The 20227-nt window shown below is 41.8% G+C and overlaps 1 protein-coding gene across 2 annotated transcripts in view; it reads left to right on the plus strand.

Annotated features, from left to right (window-relative positions):
- Window positions 1–20227, plus strand: part of LOC114570098 (myosin-9) — a 58283-nt gene that overhangs the window by 34978 nt on the left and 3078 nt on the right. For both annotated transcript variants that reach the window (XM_028600318.1, XM_028600319.1), the window contains 24 exons: window positions 89–210; window positions 311–380; window positions 470–630; window positions 2799–2907; window positions 3020–3151; window positions 3851–4057; window positions 4742–4879; window positions 5473–5596; window positions 5922–6093; window positions 6995–7207; window positions 7870–8014; window positions 8120–8326; window positions 8520–8624; window positions 9310–9462; window positions 10361–10609; window positions 11229–11441; window positions 13275–13487; window positions 14338–14499; window positions 15593–15721; window positions 15816–15904; window positions 17019–17142; window positions 18276–18484; window positions 19180–19288; window positions 19528–19700. In XM_028600318.1, the coding sequence (XP_028456119.1) occupies window positions 89–210; window positions 311–380; window positions 470–630; window positions 2799–2907; window positions 3020–3151; window positions 3851–4057; window positions 4742–4879; window positions 5473–5596; window positions 5922–6093; window positions 6995–7207; window positions 7870–8014; window positions 8120–8326; window positions 8520–8624; window positions 9310–9462; window positions 10361–10609; window positions 11229–11441; window positions 13275–13487; window positions 14338–14499; window positions 15593–15721; window positions 15816–15904; window positions 17019–17142; window positions 18276–18484; window positions 19180–19288; window positions 19528–19700 (3728 nt within the window). The remainder of the gene's footprint in view (window positions 1–88; window positions 211–310; window positions 381–469; window positions 631–2798; window positions 2908–3019; window positions 3152–3850; window positions 4058–4741; window positions 4880–5472; window positions 5597–5921; window positions 6094–6994; window positions 7208–7869; window positions 8015–8119; window positions 8327–8519; window positions 8625–9309; window positions 9463–10360; window positions 10610–11228; window positions 11442–13274; window positions 13488–14337; window positions 14500–15592; window positions 15722–15815; window positions 15905–17018; window positions 17143–18275; window positions 18485–19179; window positions 19289–19527; window positions 19701–20227) is intronic.

Below are 20227 nucleotides of genomic sequence, written 5' to 3' on the forward strand. Positions count from 1 at the left end.
GTGATTCGGTCTATAAGCCACTGTGTAGAATAAAGCCGTTCTCTCTATTTTGCCACACTGCTTATCAGCAAATGTTCTTCTTTATCAGGCTGGTAAACTGGACCCCCACCTGGTTCTGGACCAGCTGAGGTGCAACGGTGTGCTGGAGGGGATCCGTATCTGCAGACAGGGCTTCCCCAACCGCATTGTCTTCCAGGAGTTCAGGCAGAGGTAACAGAATAATAACACTGTAACCAGTTGTCTTGTTCTCTGGCAGCTATATGTAAGAAAAAAATTAAATAAAATCCTATTCTCTGCCCCTCTCCCCAAGGTATGAAATCCTCACTCCTAATTCCATCCCCAAGGGCTTCATGGATGGAAAGCAGGCCTGTGTGCTCATGGTAAGTGTTCTGCAACACTCTAGATAAGCCTCCACAATAACAAAGTCCCTCTGCAGTGCGATTGATCGGTTCATCTCCTGTCCTGTCAGATCAAAAGCCTGGAGCTGGATCCCAACCTGTACCGGATCGGCCAGAGTAAAGTTTTCTTCAGGGCGGGAGTCCTCGCTCACCTGGAGGAGGAGAGGGACATGAAGATCACGGACATAATCATCAGTTTCCAGGCCTGGTGCAGAGGCTACGTGGCCCGCAAGTAAGAAAAGACTATGGACACACTTTGACACTTTATAGCCTGGGAGCTGTTTCACAAAAGCAGGATTTATAAATCCAGGATAACTGATAAAAGCGAGGTTTGACCTAGTCTAATCTGTGCAGCCTGGCTGCGGCCAAGCCAGGCTGAGGTAATTTAGATTGATGTGCGTTCACGACTTTCCTAAACCGATCGCGAGGTCAATCACAGATTTACGGATGCTAAAATGGAGAATACGCATTGTTCATACTTTATACAGAGTGAGCAGCAGCTTGTTATTGAAGTATGATGACGTGAAACACATTTATTTGTAAGAAACACGGCCGCTGTATTGAAACAGCGAGAGAAAGCGTCACAAACAATTGCGGACCGACTAAATGTGTAAGTAGCCTAAAAATAGACATTATGTGACCACGACTCTGAACTGTAACCGTCATAATTATGGCTATTAAGGCTACTAATCATTTGCACACATAAACAGTTGTATATTTTGGATTAAAAGTGAGCAGAATGGTTTCCGGTAAGAGAAGTGGTTTTAAAATAATTTTATGACTATCATTCAGTCTGCCACGCAATTTCTTTATTATAGCGAGTTTGCTTCTTCCCAAATATGCTTTTCTTCCTCATATGTATGGTCATAGAAAAGAAAGACGCTGAAAAATTTGACTCCAAAATCTAGGAACTATGAAGATAATTAAGTGATAAACTCAGTGCACACTGTAAACAATGACTGTAACAGTGTATTCCAGTGTATTTCCCCCCCAGTAAAATATAAGGTCTAAAACCATTGAGGTGTCCTCTTCCTGTTACATGAATGTACGGTAACCTACACTAGATAGTTACTGGTTCAGTGAACTAAGACTATAATTTGGGAGGATTGTACAATTAGGATAGGTTTTATAATTGTACAATCCTCCCAAATTATAGTCCCAGTTTACTGGAGAGAACACTGTGGGCTGTATAAGAATGGCATATAAAAGCACATGGAAGAGTAATATACATGATCCTTTTATTGTTAAAGAATAGAAAAAGAAATAAATCATCTAAAAAGATGTATTTGTCTCTAACCAGTCAGCCGTTGTTGGAACCATTATACAAACACACATGTTGTATAGCCCTTTATATACTGTCCTTCATTACCGACTTCATTTAAAACACATTTAAAACTTAATCAGCCTTTTCTAATTATCTCAACAACTGCCGTAATATATTCACCAAACTTCTAACAACACTATAAACAGCAGTCTTCATACAGCAATATAATGGCACAAACGACTGTCGCATGAATAATTTTTAAAATTATGATCACAATGCTAAAATAATAACTAATAATAATAAGTATTTAAATGAACAGCAATATGTACATGTGTTATTTTAAGGCAGGCTAATAACAATAGGGTGAAAGCACTGCTGAGTGAACAGAAAAGGCTTCAAGATTAATAAATCCTGGCTGGTCAGGAGCAGGCTAGCTGCACAGAATAAATCTCCATGGTAACTTAAGTGCTTCTGCTTTCGTGAAACCAAATAAAGGCTTAAGTCATCCAGGATAACTGGGAAATCCCAGCTTAATCCGCTGTCTAGGTTTTGTGAAATAGACCTCTCGTTTTGTTTAGTAGCTGCTGAAAACAATATTTAGTACAGCTTTAGTAGGGTAAAAGTAATAGATTCTTCAATTAAAGTCAATATTTGTTTGAGTGATCTGATATTGATAAATAAAATCCAGAAATTACTTTTAATAAAAGCCTTTTCACCATGGATATATTTGTCTGGTGAGTCCTTTTTAAAAGGATCCTTTTGGGGGGGGTCGCTTCTTAATGTAAATGAGGGTTGCTTCTTGATTGTACAATTGACAGCAGAAGATCTCTGAGCAATCTCTCTTATATCCAAGCAAAATTGGTAATGTAAACTGAAATTGATACCAAATGAATTGGGATCTTGTGACTCAGAATAAAAATCGATTGGGCAAATCATTGGCCATGCCCCGCCCTAATATTTAGAGTATCATTTGAGAGACATTTAAGTAAACTCATCCCACGCCAACTTGAACAAGACTATTTCTGCATCTCTGCCATCACAGCCTTTAGTTTGCCCAGTTTAGTTTGTTTGTTGCATTAAAATGGAGGTTACATGAAGTGCAATTGTCTGAGTCTGTGTCTAACGTTGCTTTGTAGGGCTTTTACCAGGAGACAGCAGCAACTGACTGCAATGAAGGTGATCCAGAGGAACTGTGCCGCTTATCTTAAACTCAGGAACTGGCAGTGGTGGAGGCTCTTCACCAAGGTGACCCTCACACTCAGCCAACATTTTCTCAACTGTATTTTTCACAACCCTAGTCTTTTCCTTGCTTTTTTTTCTTTTCTAACCCCCCTTCTTTCTACCGTTTTGTCCTCAGGTGAAGCCTTTGCTGCAAGTCAGCCGGCAGGAGGAGGAGATGCAGGCCAAGGACGACGAGCTGTTTAAGGTGAAGGAGAAGCATCTGTACGCCGAGCAGCAGCTGCAGGAGATGGAACAAAAACAAAGTCAGGTAAGCTTTGAGAAACCACAGTCTCTGTTGAGTTCGTTTCCTTTTCCATGTCTGAAATCTAATTTAAATTTTTTCATAAAATCAAGTCGCAACAAGAAAAAAAGAAAAGAAAAAAAGATTGATTGGTGTGTATATATAATGAGCAATTACAAGAATCCTTAAAGGGATACTTCACCGATTAGCATTAAGCTTTGTGTCAGTAGAAACCCAGTAGTATTTTTGAATGACAGTGCTTCCCACCCTCATGTCCCCCTGAGATGAGAGATGGCTGTATTGCTTGTCTATGCTAATCGGTGAAGTATCCCTTTTAAATCTACAAATTGAACACAAGTAAGCACTAACTTTTTAAAAAAAAGCATAAGGTTGCCTACATAAAACAACAAACGCATTAAATTACAAGAATATAGATCAAATGAGAATGTGTGGACTTGCATGTGAGTATGAGAGACAAGAGGGCCAAACAAAATCGGATATGAATAGTTCAGATCAATAGTTTGGTTCATTAGACAAGTCCTAAGCCTCTTTTTATAATTTTATAAGTTTTACATTATTTTATATATAGTATCATGTTATTATATATAGTATTGTAACATCCTGTTCTTCCATGGATGGACCCTTTGTTTTGAACATCAAATGAGTGGCGTTTACCCTTGATTTTGATATTTGTGATATTTAAGTCCTCTATTTGCATGCTTGCAGCTGAATGCTGAGAAGATGGCCCTGCAGGAGCAGCTTCAGGCGGAAACGGAACTGTGTGCCGAGGCGGAAGAGATGAGAGCCCGCCTGGCTGCCAGGAAGCAGGAGCTGGAGGAGATCCTGCACGACCTGGAGGCCCGCGTGGAGGAGGAAGAGGAGCGCGCCTCTCAGCTCTTGTCTGAGAAAAAGAAGATGCAGCAAAACATTGGTGTAAGTTCACTCCCTCTGTGCATCCAATAATATAAACATAAACCTGCAGTAGGGCTGTCAAAACTGGCAAAAAATGACCTCATAATATTTATTCTAAAAATATTCAAATTTCTGTTTTTGCGCATTATGTCCATCAGATGGAAAACATTACAAAGGGAGACAGAGCTACCCATTTTATTTATTTCAACACGCAAACATGTATTTTAAAAGATAAATGTACTGACACATTGCAAAATAAATTAATAAAATAATGTATTATGTCCTGTATAACGTTGAACATATACACTGTATATCTCTCTCTCTCTCTCTCTCTCTCTCTCTCTCTCTCTCTGGAGCGTGCAGGAGGCAGGCTATGCCGCAGGTTACACCGCACTGTGCCGTTCGTAATTTTGGTCAAAAACAACCCGAATCTCGTCGTCTCTACAGTTAAATGTTTTCATTGTCATCTTTGTGGCGCCTTCCTCTTCTTGTGCGAGGCAGACAGCCGCAGTAGTGCCACTTATCTCTCTCACAATATTCAAATATACATTTTCATAATCTAATGTCTGTTTCTTTTTTACAATTCGAGTATATATTAGAATTTAGAATATTCGTTGCCAGCCCTAGTATGCAGTGTAAACAAGCAATAGAACACATGCCGTTTGATTTGCCTTGCTGACCCTGCTGTCGTGTATCTGCTCCCAGGACCTGGAGCAGCAGCTGGATGAGGAGGAAGCAGCCAGACAGAAGCTTCAGCTGGAGAAAGTCACCTGTGAGGCTAAGATGAAGAAGATAGAAGAGCATGTCATGGTCCTCGATGACCAGAACAACAAACTACTGAAGGTTAGGATTGATTCATTGGAGATGTGACTATTCTTATTCTTTATTTTATAAAGGACAACACACATTAATCAACATTTCTGTACATGTGCCAGTGTTAGCCAGCTGGCTAATTTTCAAAAGTAGTCCTTTGGCCAGATGATTTTAGACCAGATCAACAGGAAACAGCAAGACATTAGTACAGGTTAAACTATACAGATACATTCAACAAGACACCATACAGACAGCTAGAGAAACAAATAAGCTTTCTCAGTTAGCCATGCAGAGCTACAGGAAGCAGCAAGACATTAGCACAGTTACACATCAACAATATAAGAAGCCATACAAGCATCAAAACACAGCCAAGCAACACAGACCCGAGCCATCTTCTTGCACCGTTCAACCATGCAGAGCAGTAACAAGCCGTAATAAAAAGATGAAAGAGGCAATAACTAGTCGTTATTCTTTTTGGTGTAAGTGCATAGACAAACCCAAGAGGGAGCTAGCTCCTACTGAGCTTAAATTAAAGGATTTGGCTCTGAAAAAGAAAAAACGTAACAAATGAAAGTGCGTCATCTCTGTGGATACTTATCGTTTCCACTTTTTTGTGAGTACAGGAGAAGAAGTTGATGGAGGAGAGGATCTCTGAGTTCACCACCAACCTGGCGGAGGAGGAGGAGAAATCCAAGAGCCTGCAGAAACTCAAGAACAAACATGAGGCCATGATCACAGACCTGGAGGGTAGGAAGAGCACACGACGGGGACACACAGTCACTTACACGATAGCCATTTTGTCAAATGTCAATTTTATTTCTAAAGCACCCTTCATTTAGTGTTAACACAAAGTGTTTTACATTAAAACCGCATAAATACATTAAAACAAAGCATGAATAGGAATACACAATAAGTCAATCAACAAAAACAGTGTGTGTATACAAATACACACAATCACACTATAGTTTCCACTGGTCCTAAACAGCACAAGGTGTTACCACAGCTTCCAACCTTTGGCATCTTTGTCTTTCCCTCCCTATAAACTCGTATTTGTTTCCCTTTTTCCTGTCAGACCGCCTGCGCAGGGAGGAGAAGCAGCGCCAGGAGCTGGAAAAGAACCGACGCAAGCTGGATGGCGACTTCAATGAGATCCACGACCAGATCGCTGAGCTGCAGGCCCAGATCGCTGAGCTCCGCGCCCAACTGGCCAAGAAGGAGGAAGAGCTTCAGGCAGCTCTGGCCAGGTCTGTAAAGGATAGGACTGTCCTCCACTAAATAAAGTCTTAGTGCACTATTTAATGAGTTGATTTAATCAAGCTTCAATCTCCACAAAGAATCATGCAAAAGCACCACTTTAATCTTGTGTTTATCAGAGATGTGCACATAAGTTTCTTTAATAGAAGTAATTTAGCATGAACAGGCTACCTGCAGGTTCTTAAAAGTATTAGAAAAGTCTTAAATCTAATATTCTAAAAATAAGACCGTTAAAGTAATACATTTTGTTTACAAAGGTCTTACATTTTTTTTCTTGTCTTTTGATTCAATAAATGCTATAAAGTCATAAATATATATTTTGTTTGGGTAACTTTGCATGCTTAATATACTTTATTTTAGTATTTTTAGTTTAAAGGGACTAGAGCTCTAAATGGAAAAAAATGCAACAAATTATATTTTTTTGATGTTATTGGAGTACAAACACACTTCACAAAAATATTTAATGAAATTTAGGTAATGATACTTGATTAATATATTTTTTTTTCTAGCTTAAAATCCACACTGATTTTCCATGATATGGCCGTGAATTTTGGCATTAAATTTCATCCTAGGCGGTATTGAAAAAGTCTGAAATTTAACTTGAAGAATCCTAAGGGTACCCTGATTTAAAAAAGGATAAAAATATCTAATCGTCTAAGGAAATGCTATTGGACTGAGACCAAAACAACACCGATTAGTCGACTAATGGGCTAATTTGGGGCAGCACTAGTAAAGGACTCTTAATGCTCTTTGTTTTTAGTAATTGTTTGACGTTGTTACCCTAAAAGCAGGTAATCAGCCAGAAGCATTGCAGGTTATTGTAATCAAACCAAACATTCCCCATCCCACTGCTCCATGTACTGATTTCTGCTGACCTTCCTCTCCCTGAAGGATCGAGGAGGAGGCAGCACAGAAGAACCTGGCCCAGAAAAAGATCCGCGAGATGGAGGCTCAGCTCTCTGAACTGCAGGAGGATTTGGAGTTGGAGAGGCAGGCCCGCACCAAGGCGGAGAAACACCGCAGGGACCTGGGAGAAGAGCTGGAGGCCCTGAAGACAGAGCTGGAGGACACGCTGGACTCCACCGCCGCTCAGCAGGAACTCAGGTACAGCTACTCGTCTACGAGCTGCTACAACAGTTCTAGTAACGCCATGTAACGTAGTGGGCAGAGGTTTGCGTCTGTTTTTTTTTTTTTTTTTTTTTATGTCCTGTCTGACGAGTGAAAACTACTTCTAAATTTTCACTGGCCCATATACAAATTGAGATCCTTAGAAAGACATGTTATTGTTGAAATAAATATACCAACAAAAGTATGTATATCTCGACATTTGCCATCTTTTGGACATATTGTGTAAAAATAGTTATTCCACTCCAGTCAGTCAAATCAAACCTCACTTTTGGCCAGTTATGACCGCTTTGTGTTTATTGGATTGATCAGATGAGATGAAAAATGAGAAGAGCCTTTCGTGTGCCTCTCACAGTAGTTTTTATTTTTTATTTTTTTTCTGCTTTCCTCACTACCATTTTCGAGCTGAAAAGCCAATCTGATGGATTGGCTGTTCCGCCAACTGCGGCCAGCCGACATTCAACATGTTGGATCGGCCCAAAAAAGGGCAGACAAAGGTCGCCATGCGGGACACATAAACGCATAAACTAGGGCGACAGTCGCCCGCCGACGACCCAACGTGGACTGACGGCCGCCTTGGTGTGTCGGGGCCTTTATTGTTGAACCCTGCAAGGAGATTAACCTGCGCTCTCCCTTCTCAGGGCCAAGAGGGAGACGGAGGTGACCCATCTTAAAAAGACTCTGGAAGACGAGGCCAAGGTCCACGAACAACAGCTGGTTGAGATGAGACAGAAACACAGCCAGGCCTTCGACGAGCTCAACGAGCAGCTGGAGCAGGCTAAGAGGGTAAATGATCTTCAGAGCTTCTTTTTAATCCCAACTGCTTCCATTTCTCCTATGTTGTTTTTTTTTTTGACTGCAGAAACCATTAATGCTTGTCCTACCCTGCAGAACAAAGTGTCCATGGAGAAGGCCAAGCAGGCTCTGGAGTCGGAGAGGAACGAGCTAGCCATCGAGATGCAAACCCTGATGCAGGGTAAGGGAGAGTCGGAGCATCGCAGGAAAAAGGCTGAAGGCCAGGTCCAGGAGCTGCAGGTCAAACATTCAGAGAGTGAGCGCCAGAGGTTGGAACAGGCCGAGAAAATTGCAAAAATGCAGGTTTGTGTACCCCTACACACGTCTGTGGTCTGAGGATTACTTTTATGCGTTAACTTTGCCATATGCGAAATCTGAGTCTTTATGAACGGACTATTCATACAATGAATTCTATGTGCACACAAATTGAACTGTATGTAGATGATGTGTTGTTTCTGTTCATATCAGTGGTTCATTTATTGTCTGTTGTCCGCAGGCTGAACTGGATAATGTCAATGCTCTGCTGAGTGAGGTGGAGGGCAAGTCCATCAAGGCCACAAAAGACTGCTCTGCTGTGGAGTCTTCGCTGCGGGATGTTCAGGTACGCAGACGTACATGATGTTGATCCTCTCCTGTATGTTAAAAAGAGAAAACCACCGTGGTCTAAGGTTGCCTGAGCAGTTTGGTCCTTTTTAACTGAACCCTGGAGGGCTTCGGCCAGCGCAAAATCTCATTTGAACCGAACTCTGGTCCGCTTGAAAACGGGGGTCTCGGTTCGCTTCCAAGTGCTCTAGAGTTCAGCTCACTTTGTGAGAACGCGATTCGACCCAAATACAGGAAGTTTCTACCTTGCACGCAGACTTATATAGAATTTAAGGGATGAAAACTTTCAAATCCATAACCTCATCTATCCTGTAAGGGCACTTGAGATAAAGCATAAGAATTTATTTTCATGATAAAGGACTGTAGCCTAAATAATAGTTAAAGTTAGATGAAGTCCCGAAAGCAGGAGGAGAGGGATTAATTCACATTATTTAATGCATAATTCAAATTGTGCTCTGAATATAATCTGTGCCAGCTCTTATCAAGGGACAAACATGTTGTATTATTTGTTTAATGGGCTGTAAAATCTTAATTTGTAAATGATGACTTCAGTCAAACATTTCTTAAAATGTGTCAGATGATTGATGAGGAAAATTGCTTAGATTTCAAAAATCTTTTGATAATAAGTTATCAAATGGTCTGCTTCATATAATTCAGCTTTCCATGGCCATGTTTTCCAACAGGAGCTGCTCCAGGAGGAGACACGGCAGAAACTGGCCAACAGCACACGTCTGCGCCAGCTGGAGGACGAACAGAACAACCTGAGGGAACAGCTGGAGGAAGAGGAAGAGGCAAAGAGAAATGTGGAGAAGCAGCTGCAAACTGTTCAGGCTCAGGTATGGAAAAACGCACACGAACATGTCCCTCACACTGTCTGCTAATAACTTGAGACATTTAGACCAGTAGCTTAGAAACTCGTTCCAGCTGCAGAATTACTTTTCTGTGGGGGGTTAGTAAAAAGGTCAAATGTGAGCATTTTAATACTTACTTACTTTGGGAACTTGTAACTTCTGATGTTAAAGGTCCCATGGCATGAAAATGTCACTTTATGTATATATAACCGAGACTTCAGATACAGTATTAGGGGACCACTAAGGTCTATATAAAAGAGACTTCAGATACAGTATTAGGGGACCACTAAGGTCTATATAAAAGAGACTTCAGATACAGTATTAGGGGACCACTAAGGTCTATATAAAAGAGACTTCAGATACAGTATTAGGGGACCACTAAGGTCTATATAAAAGAGACTTCAGACACAGTATTAGGGGACCACTAAGGTCTGTATAAAAGAGACTTCAGATACAGTATTAGGGGACCACTAAGGTCTATATAAAAGAGACTTTAGATACAGTATTAGGGGACCACTAAGGTCTATATAAAAGAGACTTCAGACACAGTATTAGGGGACCACTAAGGTCTATATAAAAGAGACTTCAGATACAGTATTAGGGGACCACTAAGGTGTATATAAAAGAGACTTCAGATACAGTATTAGGGGACCACTAAGGTGTATATAAAAGAGACTTCAGATACAGTATTAGGGGACCACTAAGGTCTATATAAAATCATCCAAAAAGCAGCATGTCATAGGACCTTTAATGCTCAATAAACCATAAATATACTAACTGGGAGCCGCTAAAGCTCAGAGGATAAAGTCAGGAGTGAGATTTAGCCTGGAAAAAGGTGGTTTTTTTTGTTTGTTTTTTTTGACACCATGTCTCTCCTTTATAGCTTCTTGAAATGAAGAAGAAGGTGGAGCAGGACTCTGGCTGTCTGGAGGCTGCTGAGGAGGGGAAGAAGAGGCTTCAGCGGGACCTGGAGGCGACGAGCCTGCGTCTGGAGGAGAAGTGTTCTGCCTTTGAGAAGTTGGACAAAACAAAGACTCGTGTCCAGCAAGAGTTGGACGACCTGCTGGTAGACCAGGACCACCTCCGACAGATCGTCTCCAACCTGGAGAAGAAGCAGAAGAAGTTTGACCAGGTGAGATTGTGTGACTTTGTGTGTGTGCGCGAGTCTGTGTGACTGGGTCGGTGTTTGTGTGACTAGGTGTGACTGGTCACATCACTACGGTGTCCACATTCAAAAGCAAACGTGTGTGTGTGTGTGTGTGTGTGTGTGTGTGTGTGTGTGTGTGTGTGTGTGTGTGTGTGTGTGTGTGTGTGTGTGTGTGTGTGTGTGTGTGTGTGTGTGTGTGTGTGTGTGTGTGTGTGTGTGTGTGTGTGTGTGTGTGATAGTCTTTGTGTGTGTGTGTGTGTGTGTGTGTGTGTGTGTGTGTGTGTGTGTGTGTGTGTGTTCTTCATAGTAGGGCTGCTCAACTATAGAAAAATTCATTATCACGATTATTTTGGTCGATATTGAAATCAGAATAATTTAACACAATTACTACCTGACTTTTGGAAAGATGTTTCATTATACTTATTTTCTTTCATTCAGAACACAAGATAAGAAAAGTGTACCTGCAAAACGTAATGTGCAAAGTAATTGCTTTTGTGATTGTTGGGAGTGATTTTTATAAAATTCTATCAATTGCACAGCCTGACTTTATAGACTTGAAATCTTTAGAATTAAGAGTTGACACTGTCATCCTGGCTTTGTCTAGATGCTGGCAGAGGAGAAAACCATTTCTGCCCGCTATGCAGAGGAGCGTGACCGGGCTGAAGCCGAGGCCCGTGAGAAGGACACCCGGGCGCTGGCGTTAACCCGTGAGCTGGACTCTCTGATGGACACCAAGGAGGAATTGGACCGCAACAACAAACTGCTGCGGGCTGAAATGGAGGACCTGGTATCCTCTAAGGACGATGTTGGCAAGAGTGTAAGTCTAACAAAACGTGTTTTTCAGAGGTGTGTTTGTGTCCGTGTCGTCTGATCACAGGGTACCTGCGGGGTCTTAAAAATTTCTTAAATATAATATTCGAAAAATAAGGACTTAAAGGTCTTAAATTTCTTTAGAAAGTCTTAAATTTCGTTCACAAAGGTCTAACTTTTGTATTGCCCTTTCATACGATTAAATTACTCCTTGATTGTTTCGTCACAAAGCATGTATTGAGAACTACAACCAGAGATGGGGACTCGAGTTTGAGACTCGGACTCGAGTGCAACTTAAGTCGCACACACAGTGACTTCAGACTCGACTTGAGACTCGTCCTCGAAAGACTTCAGACTCGACTCGGACTCAAGCTGCGGGACTCGTGAACAATGTTTATTTTTAGGAAACTTACTGATCAGCTCGCTGTACCCCTCCCTCCGTTACCTAGAACCTGCCTACAACACGTAGCCTACTACGTATTGCTGGCTGCGAGAGCGAGGACAACAAACAAACATGTCAAATGCACCGGCCGCTGCTGTGCCATTCATCGTAAGCTTTGGGTTCAAAAACTTCAAACAAGAAAGCCCAAACAAAAGAAGCGCTCAATGCAAAATATGCGGTATCACGATAAAAGATTCTGGCTCAACCACATCTAATTTTATCAGGCATCTGAAAACGCACCCTGATAGGTGAGTAAACATGTTTAGCTCAGCATTGACCATCTACCGTTAGCTTGCTTCTTGCTTTAGCTACGAGCTAACGTTACGGGAAGTTAACTCCGACTGTCTTCCTTATCAAATATAAATGAGAGTTTGTTTAATTGCCAAACTTGTAGTGGTCGATTAACGTTACGTTAATCATTTAACGTTAATCTGGCTGCCATCACGTTAATTATTAACGTTGTCTGCAAACAGGTTACAGGATTATTGTTGATCATATAATGTTACAGTTTCATTTAATTATAACGTTACACTGGTTTGAGAGTCTGGGATGTGTTGACTTACAGTAGTTTATAAGGTATAGGAGCCAAGGCCTTTCATTATAATTCATCGACAGACAAGGGAGTCCTTTTTCTTCCAAACCTCAATTTTTGGTCTGTACCGTACTGTATGTTCAAGCTACAAGGCAACATACAGATATTAACTTAAAAGTAAAGCATTCTTGTTTTTTTTGTCATGTTGCAGTAGTCTGTTTACACTGATTATATACCAAAATCAAAGCTGATACTGTCTGCTAATAGATAAAGGAGTTATAATAACATATTACATGATGCAACACTTATTATAACCACAAGAGACTTGAGACTTGACTTGGACTCTAGCTCAAAGACTTGAGACTTTACTTGGACTCTAGCTCAGAGACTTGTGAGCATCTCTGACTACAACACAATGTTGTATAAAGTTCAAGTACTTATTTTTAGACCCTAAAATCCTTTCTGATATTCCATTATATCCTACATACTTTTGCTAGTATGGCCTTGAAGTTGGTATTACATTTAATTCTATATGGTATTAAAAAGGCCTTAAAAAGTCTTAAATTTAACTTGTGGAAACCTGGGGGTACCTTATTTCATATTTTGGATTATATTATAAAAACAACACATTTTTTGCTACAAATTTTAGATATCTTGTAATTTTACCAATGATTCACCTATTTTCTGTTTATACGCTACCGCCAGCGGCGACTAGATCATATGTGTTCAGCTAAACCAATCGCAATCGAAAATCGAATTGGCACCCATGTATCGGGGAAGAATCAAATCGGGAAGAAAGCACAGCGCCCCCGAACCCTGGTTCCCACCATTGTTCTCATCCCAAATCTGTCCTCCCGGTCCCGCAGGTCCACGAGCTGGAGAAGTCCAAGCGTGCGATGGAGCAGCAGCTGGAGGAGATGAAGACTCAGCTGGAGGAGCTGGAGGACGAGCTGCAGGCCACCGAGGACGCCAAGCTGCGTCTGGAGGTCAACATGCAGGCCATGAAGGCCCAGTACGAGAGAGACCTGGCGGGCCGCGACGAGATGGGCGAGGAGAAGAAGAGGTCACTGGTCAAACAGGTCTGTACAGGATGGAGAATCGGGCACATCTAGTTTTTCTGGAAACTGGTTCTAGACTGCTAGACAATCTGTATATAGAGAACAGTTTGGTTACAGACGAATAGAGCGAAATTCTTAGACTACTAAGTAGGGCTGGGCAATATATCGATATTATATCAGTATTGTGATATGAGACTAGATATCGTCTTAGATTTTGGATATCCTCATATCCTGATATGGCATAAGTGTTGTCTTTTCCTGTGGTTGCTGCATTACAGTAAAGTGATGTACTTTTCTGAACTTACCAGACTGTTCTAGCTGTTCTATTATTTGCCTTTTCCCCACTTAGACATTATGTCCACATTACTGATGATTATTTATCTAAAATCTAAGTGTGAAGATATTTTGTTAAACCCACAATTCTCAACCCTAGAATATCGCCGCAATATCGATATTGAGGTATTTGGTCAGGAATATCGTGATATCTGATTTTCTCCATATCGCCCAGCCCTACGACTACGGTATAACTGGCTAAGACCGAAACAACCGATTAGTTGACTAATCGACAAAGTGGGGGCAGCACTACAGTACTCGTGCAGTTCTTTCTAGACCAGTATTGTTTCAAAAGTTGACAAAATCTCTCTTTAGAAACACAAGACGTAGACAAAAGTCAGAGCCTGTTTTTTCACCTTGACAATCATCTGAAAATGAGCATAAAATGAAGGTTCAAATGTTCCACAATTTCAGTTTAATTGAAGTTATTGTCGCCGTCAAACCGAAACACTGCTCAGGACGTGTAAGCCTGTAGGTGCAGTTTCTTGTTTGTGGGTTATGGGGCGTGGCTGAACTCCAGCGTGCATCCATCCATCAGGTGCGCGAGATGGAGATGGAGCTGGAGGATGAGAGGAAGCAGCGCTCTGCAGCCGTCGCTGGGCGCAAGAAGCTGGAGCTGGACCTGAAGGAGCTGGAGGCCGGCATCGACATGGCCAACAAGAACCGCGACGAGGCCCTCAAACAGCTGAAGAAACTCCAGGTGAGTCCGTCGCTGAAATGTCTTCAATGCAACAAAAAACAAGAAGCTATGAACCGTTGAAATATACCAGCCATGTAGTTTTCTCCCTGTGTCCTCTGACCAGTGGTGCAGTGTACATTTACTCAAGTACTGTATGTAAGTATTTATGTTGAGGTACTTGTACTTTACTTGAGTCTTTTCTTTTCATGTCACTTTCTACTTCTACTCAGCTACATTTCAGAGAGAAATATTGTACATTTTACTCCACTACATTCATCTGTTCCAGCTTTAGTTACTAGTTACTTTAGTTACTCCTCTACATTCATCTGTCACAGCTTTAGTTACTAGTTACTTTAGTTACTCCTCTACATTCATCTGTTACAGCTTTAGTTACTAGTTACTTTAGTTACTCCTCTACATTCATCTGTTACAGCTTTAGTTACTAGTTACTTTAGTTACTCCTCTACATTCATCAGTTACAGCTTTAGTTACTAGTTACTTTAGTTACTCCGCTACATTCATCTGTTCACATCCCCAACCGGCCCGTCAGACACCGCCTACCAAGAGCCTGGGTCTGTCCGAGGTTTCTTCCCAAGAGGGAGTTTTTCCTCGCCACTGTCGCACTGCTTGCTCTTGAGGGAATTACTGTCATTGTTGGGGCTTTGTAAATTATAGAGTGTGGTCTAGACCTACTCTATCTGTAAAGTGTCTCGAGATAACTCTTGTTATGATTTGATACTATAAATAAAATTGAATTGAATGGAATCTGTTACAGCTTTAGTTACTAGTTACTTTACACATCAAGATTCCTGCACACAAAACACATGTAGTTTCTAAAATCTGAAGTTTGATTCTAAATTAAACTAGCCGACAATATAACGGCTACAAGTCCAGCTGAGATGAAGAGACCTTTAAACACACAACTGGTTGGATCCTTTACACACACTACAATGGGAGGAGAGTTCTGCATCGACTACTTTTCAATGCACGACTTTTACTTTTAACGGAGTATGTTTACAGTGTGGTATTAGTACTTTTACTTAAGTAAAGGATCTGAATACTTCTTCCACCACTGCCTCTGACTCAGTTTGACTGATTCTTCTTGACTCCGCAGGCCCAGATGAAGGATCTTATGCGGGAGCTGGAGGATACACGCATGTCCCGAGAGGAGATCCTGGCTCAGAGCAAGGAGACGGAGAAGAAGCTGAAGGGAATGGAGGCCGACATGCTCCAGATGCAGGAGGTCTGCCTGCACGCCTCTCCGCCTCTTGGTTCTATTCCCCGGCCTCTGTCGCTTACTGAAACTGATTTCTCTTTTCTCATTGGTCCCTGTGCAGGAGTTGGCGGCAGCAGAGCGCGTGAAGAGACAGGCCCAGCAGGAGAGAGACGAACTGCAGGACGAGATTAACAGTCAGGCCAGCAAGAAGTAAGACATCTGTCAAACTCAAGTAAAATGGAAAAAGTGTCTCGTTGTGTGGCATCACCTGTTGTTGACCGCTTTTGTGTCTTGTGTCCTTTTTATTTAATTTCCTTTGCACTATAAACAGTGGTGTGCTACAACAGTATCTTCTTTTAAAAGAACACGCCGACTTATTGGGAATTTAGCTTATTCACCGTAACCCCCAGAGTTAGACTAGTCCATATATACCCTTCTCATCTCCGTGCGTGCTGTAAGGCTGTCTGACGGTTCCAGCATTAGCTTAGCCTAGCACAAATCCTGCAGGTAACTGGTTCCAACTAGCCTACTGCTCCGAATTGTGACAAAAGTGACAAAATAACTCCAACATGTTCCTATTTACATGTTGTGATTTGTAGAGTCACAGCGTGTACAAAAAACAACGTAACATGAGACACAGCCGTCTTCTAATAGTAAACAAACCGGGAACTATATTCTCAGACAGGCTTGCTGCAAAGCATATCACTCCGCCCAAGTACTATATTCTTCCGCCTGAGAATATAGTTCCCGGTTTGTTTACGGTTAGAAAATGGCTGTGTCTCATGTTAGGTTGTTTTTTTGTACACGCTGTGACTCTACAAATCACAACCTGTAAATAGGAACATGTTGGAGTTATTCTGTCACTTATTCGGAGCAGCAGGATTACTGGAACCATTCACCTTCAGGTTCTGTGCTGGCCTGATGCCGCTGGAGCCGTCAGACAGCATTACAGCATGCATGGAGATGAGAAGGGTATGTATGGACTAGTCTAACTCTGGGGGTTACAGTGAATAAGATAAAGTCCCAATAAGAGATGAGAAGGGTATGTATGGACTAGTCTAACTCTGGGGGTTACAGTGAATAAGATAAAGTCCCAATAAGAGATGAGAAGGGTATGTATGGACTAGTCTAACTCTGGGGGTTACAGTGAATAAGTTAAATTCCCAATAAGTCGGCGTGTTCCTTTTTAAATGTAGACGTCTTTTTTTTTTTTTTTTTATTATTATTATTTTGAAGCACATTGAGTTTACGCCTGTTGTATGAAATGCGCTAAATAAATAAAATTGACTTAACTTGACCTTTTTTTGTTCGATCTCTCCCTCAGCGCTCTGGTTGCAGAGGAGAAGAGACGTCTGGAGGCTCGCATCGCTCAGCTGGAGGAGGAGCTGGAGGAGGAGCAGTGCAACACGGAGCTGACCAACGACCGGCTGAAGAAAGCAATGCTGCAGGTCTGTGGACACAAACATACAGCCGCGCTCTATTTGGTCTCATTACAGAAGAAACATGGATTCGTTGCCATGTGTGTTAGGGCTGCTCGATTATGGGGAAAATAATAATAATAATTTTGTTGAATATTGAAATCACGATTTATTTAACACTATTATTCATTAACTGTTGAAAAGATGGACTTTTGTTTTACTGCAATATGTTTTAAACATGGATTTGTTTCCAATAAAGAGTCAGTGGGGCGGGATGAGGGAGAGCTTTAGTGAGGGTGAATGTACATTTACGTGCTGTATAGTTTTTGTCTTATGTCTCGAGGACCCCCTCGAAAACGAGATGCTTCATCTCAAGGGGTTATCCTCCTAACGATACATTTCAATTTATCAAGATGTCAGAATCAGAAAAGGTGTTATTGCCACAGTAAGTATACTTATTTGGAATTGCAGTTATTGAACTTAAAAAAACGTGAACAAATCAACAATGAAAACGCCTTGAACTGGGCGCCTGGGTAGCTCACTTGGTAGAGCAGGCGCCCATATGCAGAGGCTCAGTCCTCGACGCAGCGGCTCAGGGTTTGAGTCTGGCCATTTACTGCATGACTTGCCCCTCTCTCTCTCTCCCCTCTTTCCTGTCTACAGCTGTCCTGTCTATTAAAGGCTAAAATGCCCAAAAAACCAAACTGAACTGTGAAATTTTCATTAATATTTGGCCTTTTGTACAAAATAATCAGTTTTTATTTTTTTTTATTTTTTTTTATTGGGGGCATTTTCTGCCTTTAATGGCTAGGACAGCTAGATATGAAAGTGGAGAGGGAGGGAGGGAGGGTGGGGGGAGAGAGAGATGCAGGAAATTGTCACAGGTCGGACTCGAACCCTGGACCTTCTGCGTCGAGGAATAATCCTCTATATATGTGTGCCTGCTCTACCCACTGAGCTAACCCGGCCATAGATTAATCTGTTTATGTGATCATTAGGAGCGGAAATCGTAAACGCGGTTAAAATTGTTGATTAATTGCACAGCCCTAGTTTGTGTTCTGAAAATGTTTGGATTTTAAGTCCTTAAATGTTGACTCAACATATCGATCACACCCCAGTCGTACCGAAGCGTTCCTGTCCAACTTTGTTCCTCTTTCCGTCAGAGCGACCAGATGAACGTGGAGCTGACAGCCGAGCGTAGCACCTGTCAGCGCGTGGAAGGCGCTCGCTGCCAGCTGGAGCGCCAGAACAAGGAGCTGAAACTGAAGCTGCAGGAGCTCGAGGGAACAGTCAAGTCCAAGTACAAGGCCAACATGGCCGCCCTGGAGGCTAAGATCGCTCAGCTGGAGGAACAGCTGGACATGGAGACCAGGTGAAAGCCTCAGCAGTCGCATTTAACCCACACACGCTCTGGGATTTGGGCCTTGGGTTGCTCCGTAGTTTGAGAAATGGGGAACAGAGCTTCTAGAGCAGACACCGTGGTGTTCCCCTCGGGTCAGATTTGACATGTTTTCAAAGTTTTTAATATCAGGAACTTGGGTTTCTTTCAGCCAAATTGTCTAAAAAATAACCTGGATGCCATACAATGTTCTTCAGGTAAAATGAATGATTACTTTCATAGAATTTTGGTTGTTTTATTCAATTTCATGGCATTTAAAAAAAAAAAAAAAAAGGTTTTAAATTGTTTCAAGACAGTATCCTGACTAAACTTTGACATGTCTGTAATCATCCATCCACATCCTCTGATCTTAACTAGTTAAAATAATTAATAATTCGGAAAAAGCGACAAAAACGTTGAAAAACACGTGAAAAATGTCGGGGGAAAAAATGACAAAAAAGCTGTTTTTAAAAGAGAGACAAAAACCAGAAAGCGCTGGAAAAAAAAACAACAAAAACGTCAGAAAAAGCACCAAAAGTTGATGGCTGATGGGAAGACAACACAAGGGTTACGTGAACAGTTGAGTTTTAAAGCCCTTGCATATACTCCTCTCCACAAGACGAACGTGGTTCCTCTCAGTATGTGACTTTGTGTCTTTTAGTCTGACTAAAGTTGTGCTCTTGACTCAGGGAGAGGCAGGGAGCCACCAAGCTGGTGAGACGCACCGAGAAGAAACTGAAGGAAGTCATCCTGCAGGTGGACGACGAGAGACGCAACACGGAGCAGTACAAGGACCAGGTCAGAGGGCTTCCCATCTTCTTTTTAGATTTATTTTTATTTTTTTATAAGAAGTGCTTGTATTATGCTTTGGCTTTTTCCCTTTCCTTTATTGTGTTTTATATATATTTTTTGTGCATGTTACTTGGACTTACCATCTCCAACAGAAAACACTGTTCACCAACTGCTCCAAACAGCTCTATTGTAGTCCAGCCTTTACTTCAGAGACCAACGTTATAATTGTGTGTGTGTAATCGTAGGTGGACAAGGCGAACTCTCGCATGAAGCAGCTGAAGCGTCAGCTGGAGGAGGCTGAGGAAGAGGCTCAGAGAGCCAACGCCAACCGAAGGAAACTGCAGCGGGAGCTGGAGGACGCCACGGAGTCGGCAGACGCCATGAACCGTGAAGTCTCCACCCTCAAGAGCAAGCTCCGGTAAAAGGGGGGAAAGGGACCACAGAGTCTGGGGCTGTCGTCAAACTAACAGTCGTTTAGGATTTTGTCGACTTATCGGTTACTTGATTTGATCGACACTCCCGCTTTTGCCAGACCTTCCTCCACAGTGCTGCGGAGGAAGGTCTGGCTAGTCCACACAGCAATAGACACAACAATATACACGGACAAATACATCAAGATAACATTTAGACAGGTACACAGACACCCACTTTAAATTGTGTGTTTACCAGAGATGTGCTCACAAGATTCTTGGAAATAAGTCATACAGCATGAATAAGCATAAAAAATGACTAATCAACTAAAGAAATCTTAGTCGACTAAGACCAAAACGACCTATTGGTCGACTAACGGACTTTCATAGTTATCTGGGATTCTACACGGAGACTTGTAGCAGATCTGTTGACATATGGGAGCTCAATTTGAAATGGGTATATGTATTATAATTCAGGAAGGGGGCCAAAATGGATCACCTTCGACTGAATAAAAACTAAATGCAGGATGGTGCC

Source organism: Perca flavescens, chromosome 15 (genome assembly GCF_004354835.1).
Source record: "Perca flavescens isolate YP-PL-M2 chromosome 15, PFLA_1.0, whole genome shotgun sequence".
Lineage (NCBI taxonomy): Eukaryota > Metazoa > Chordata > Actinopteri > Perciformes > Percidae > Perca > Perca flavescens.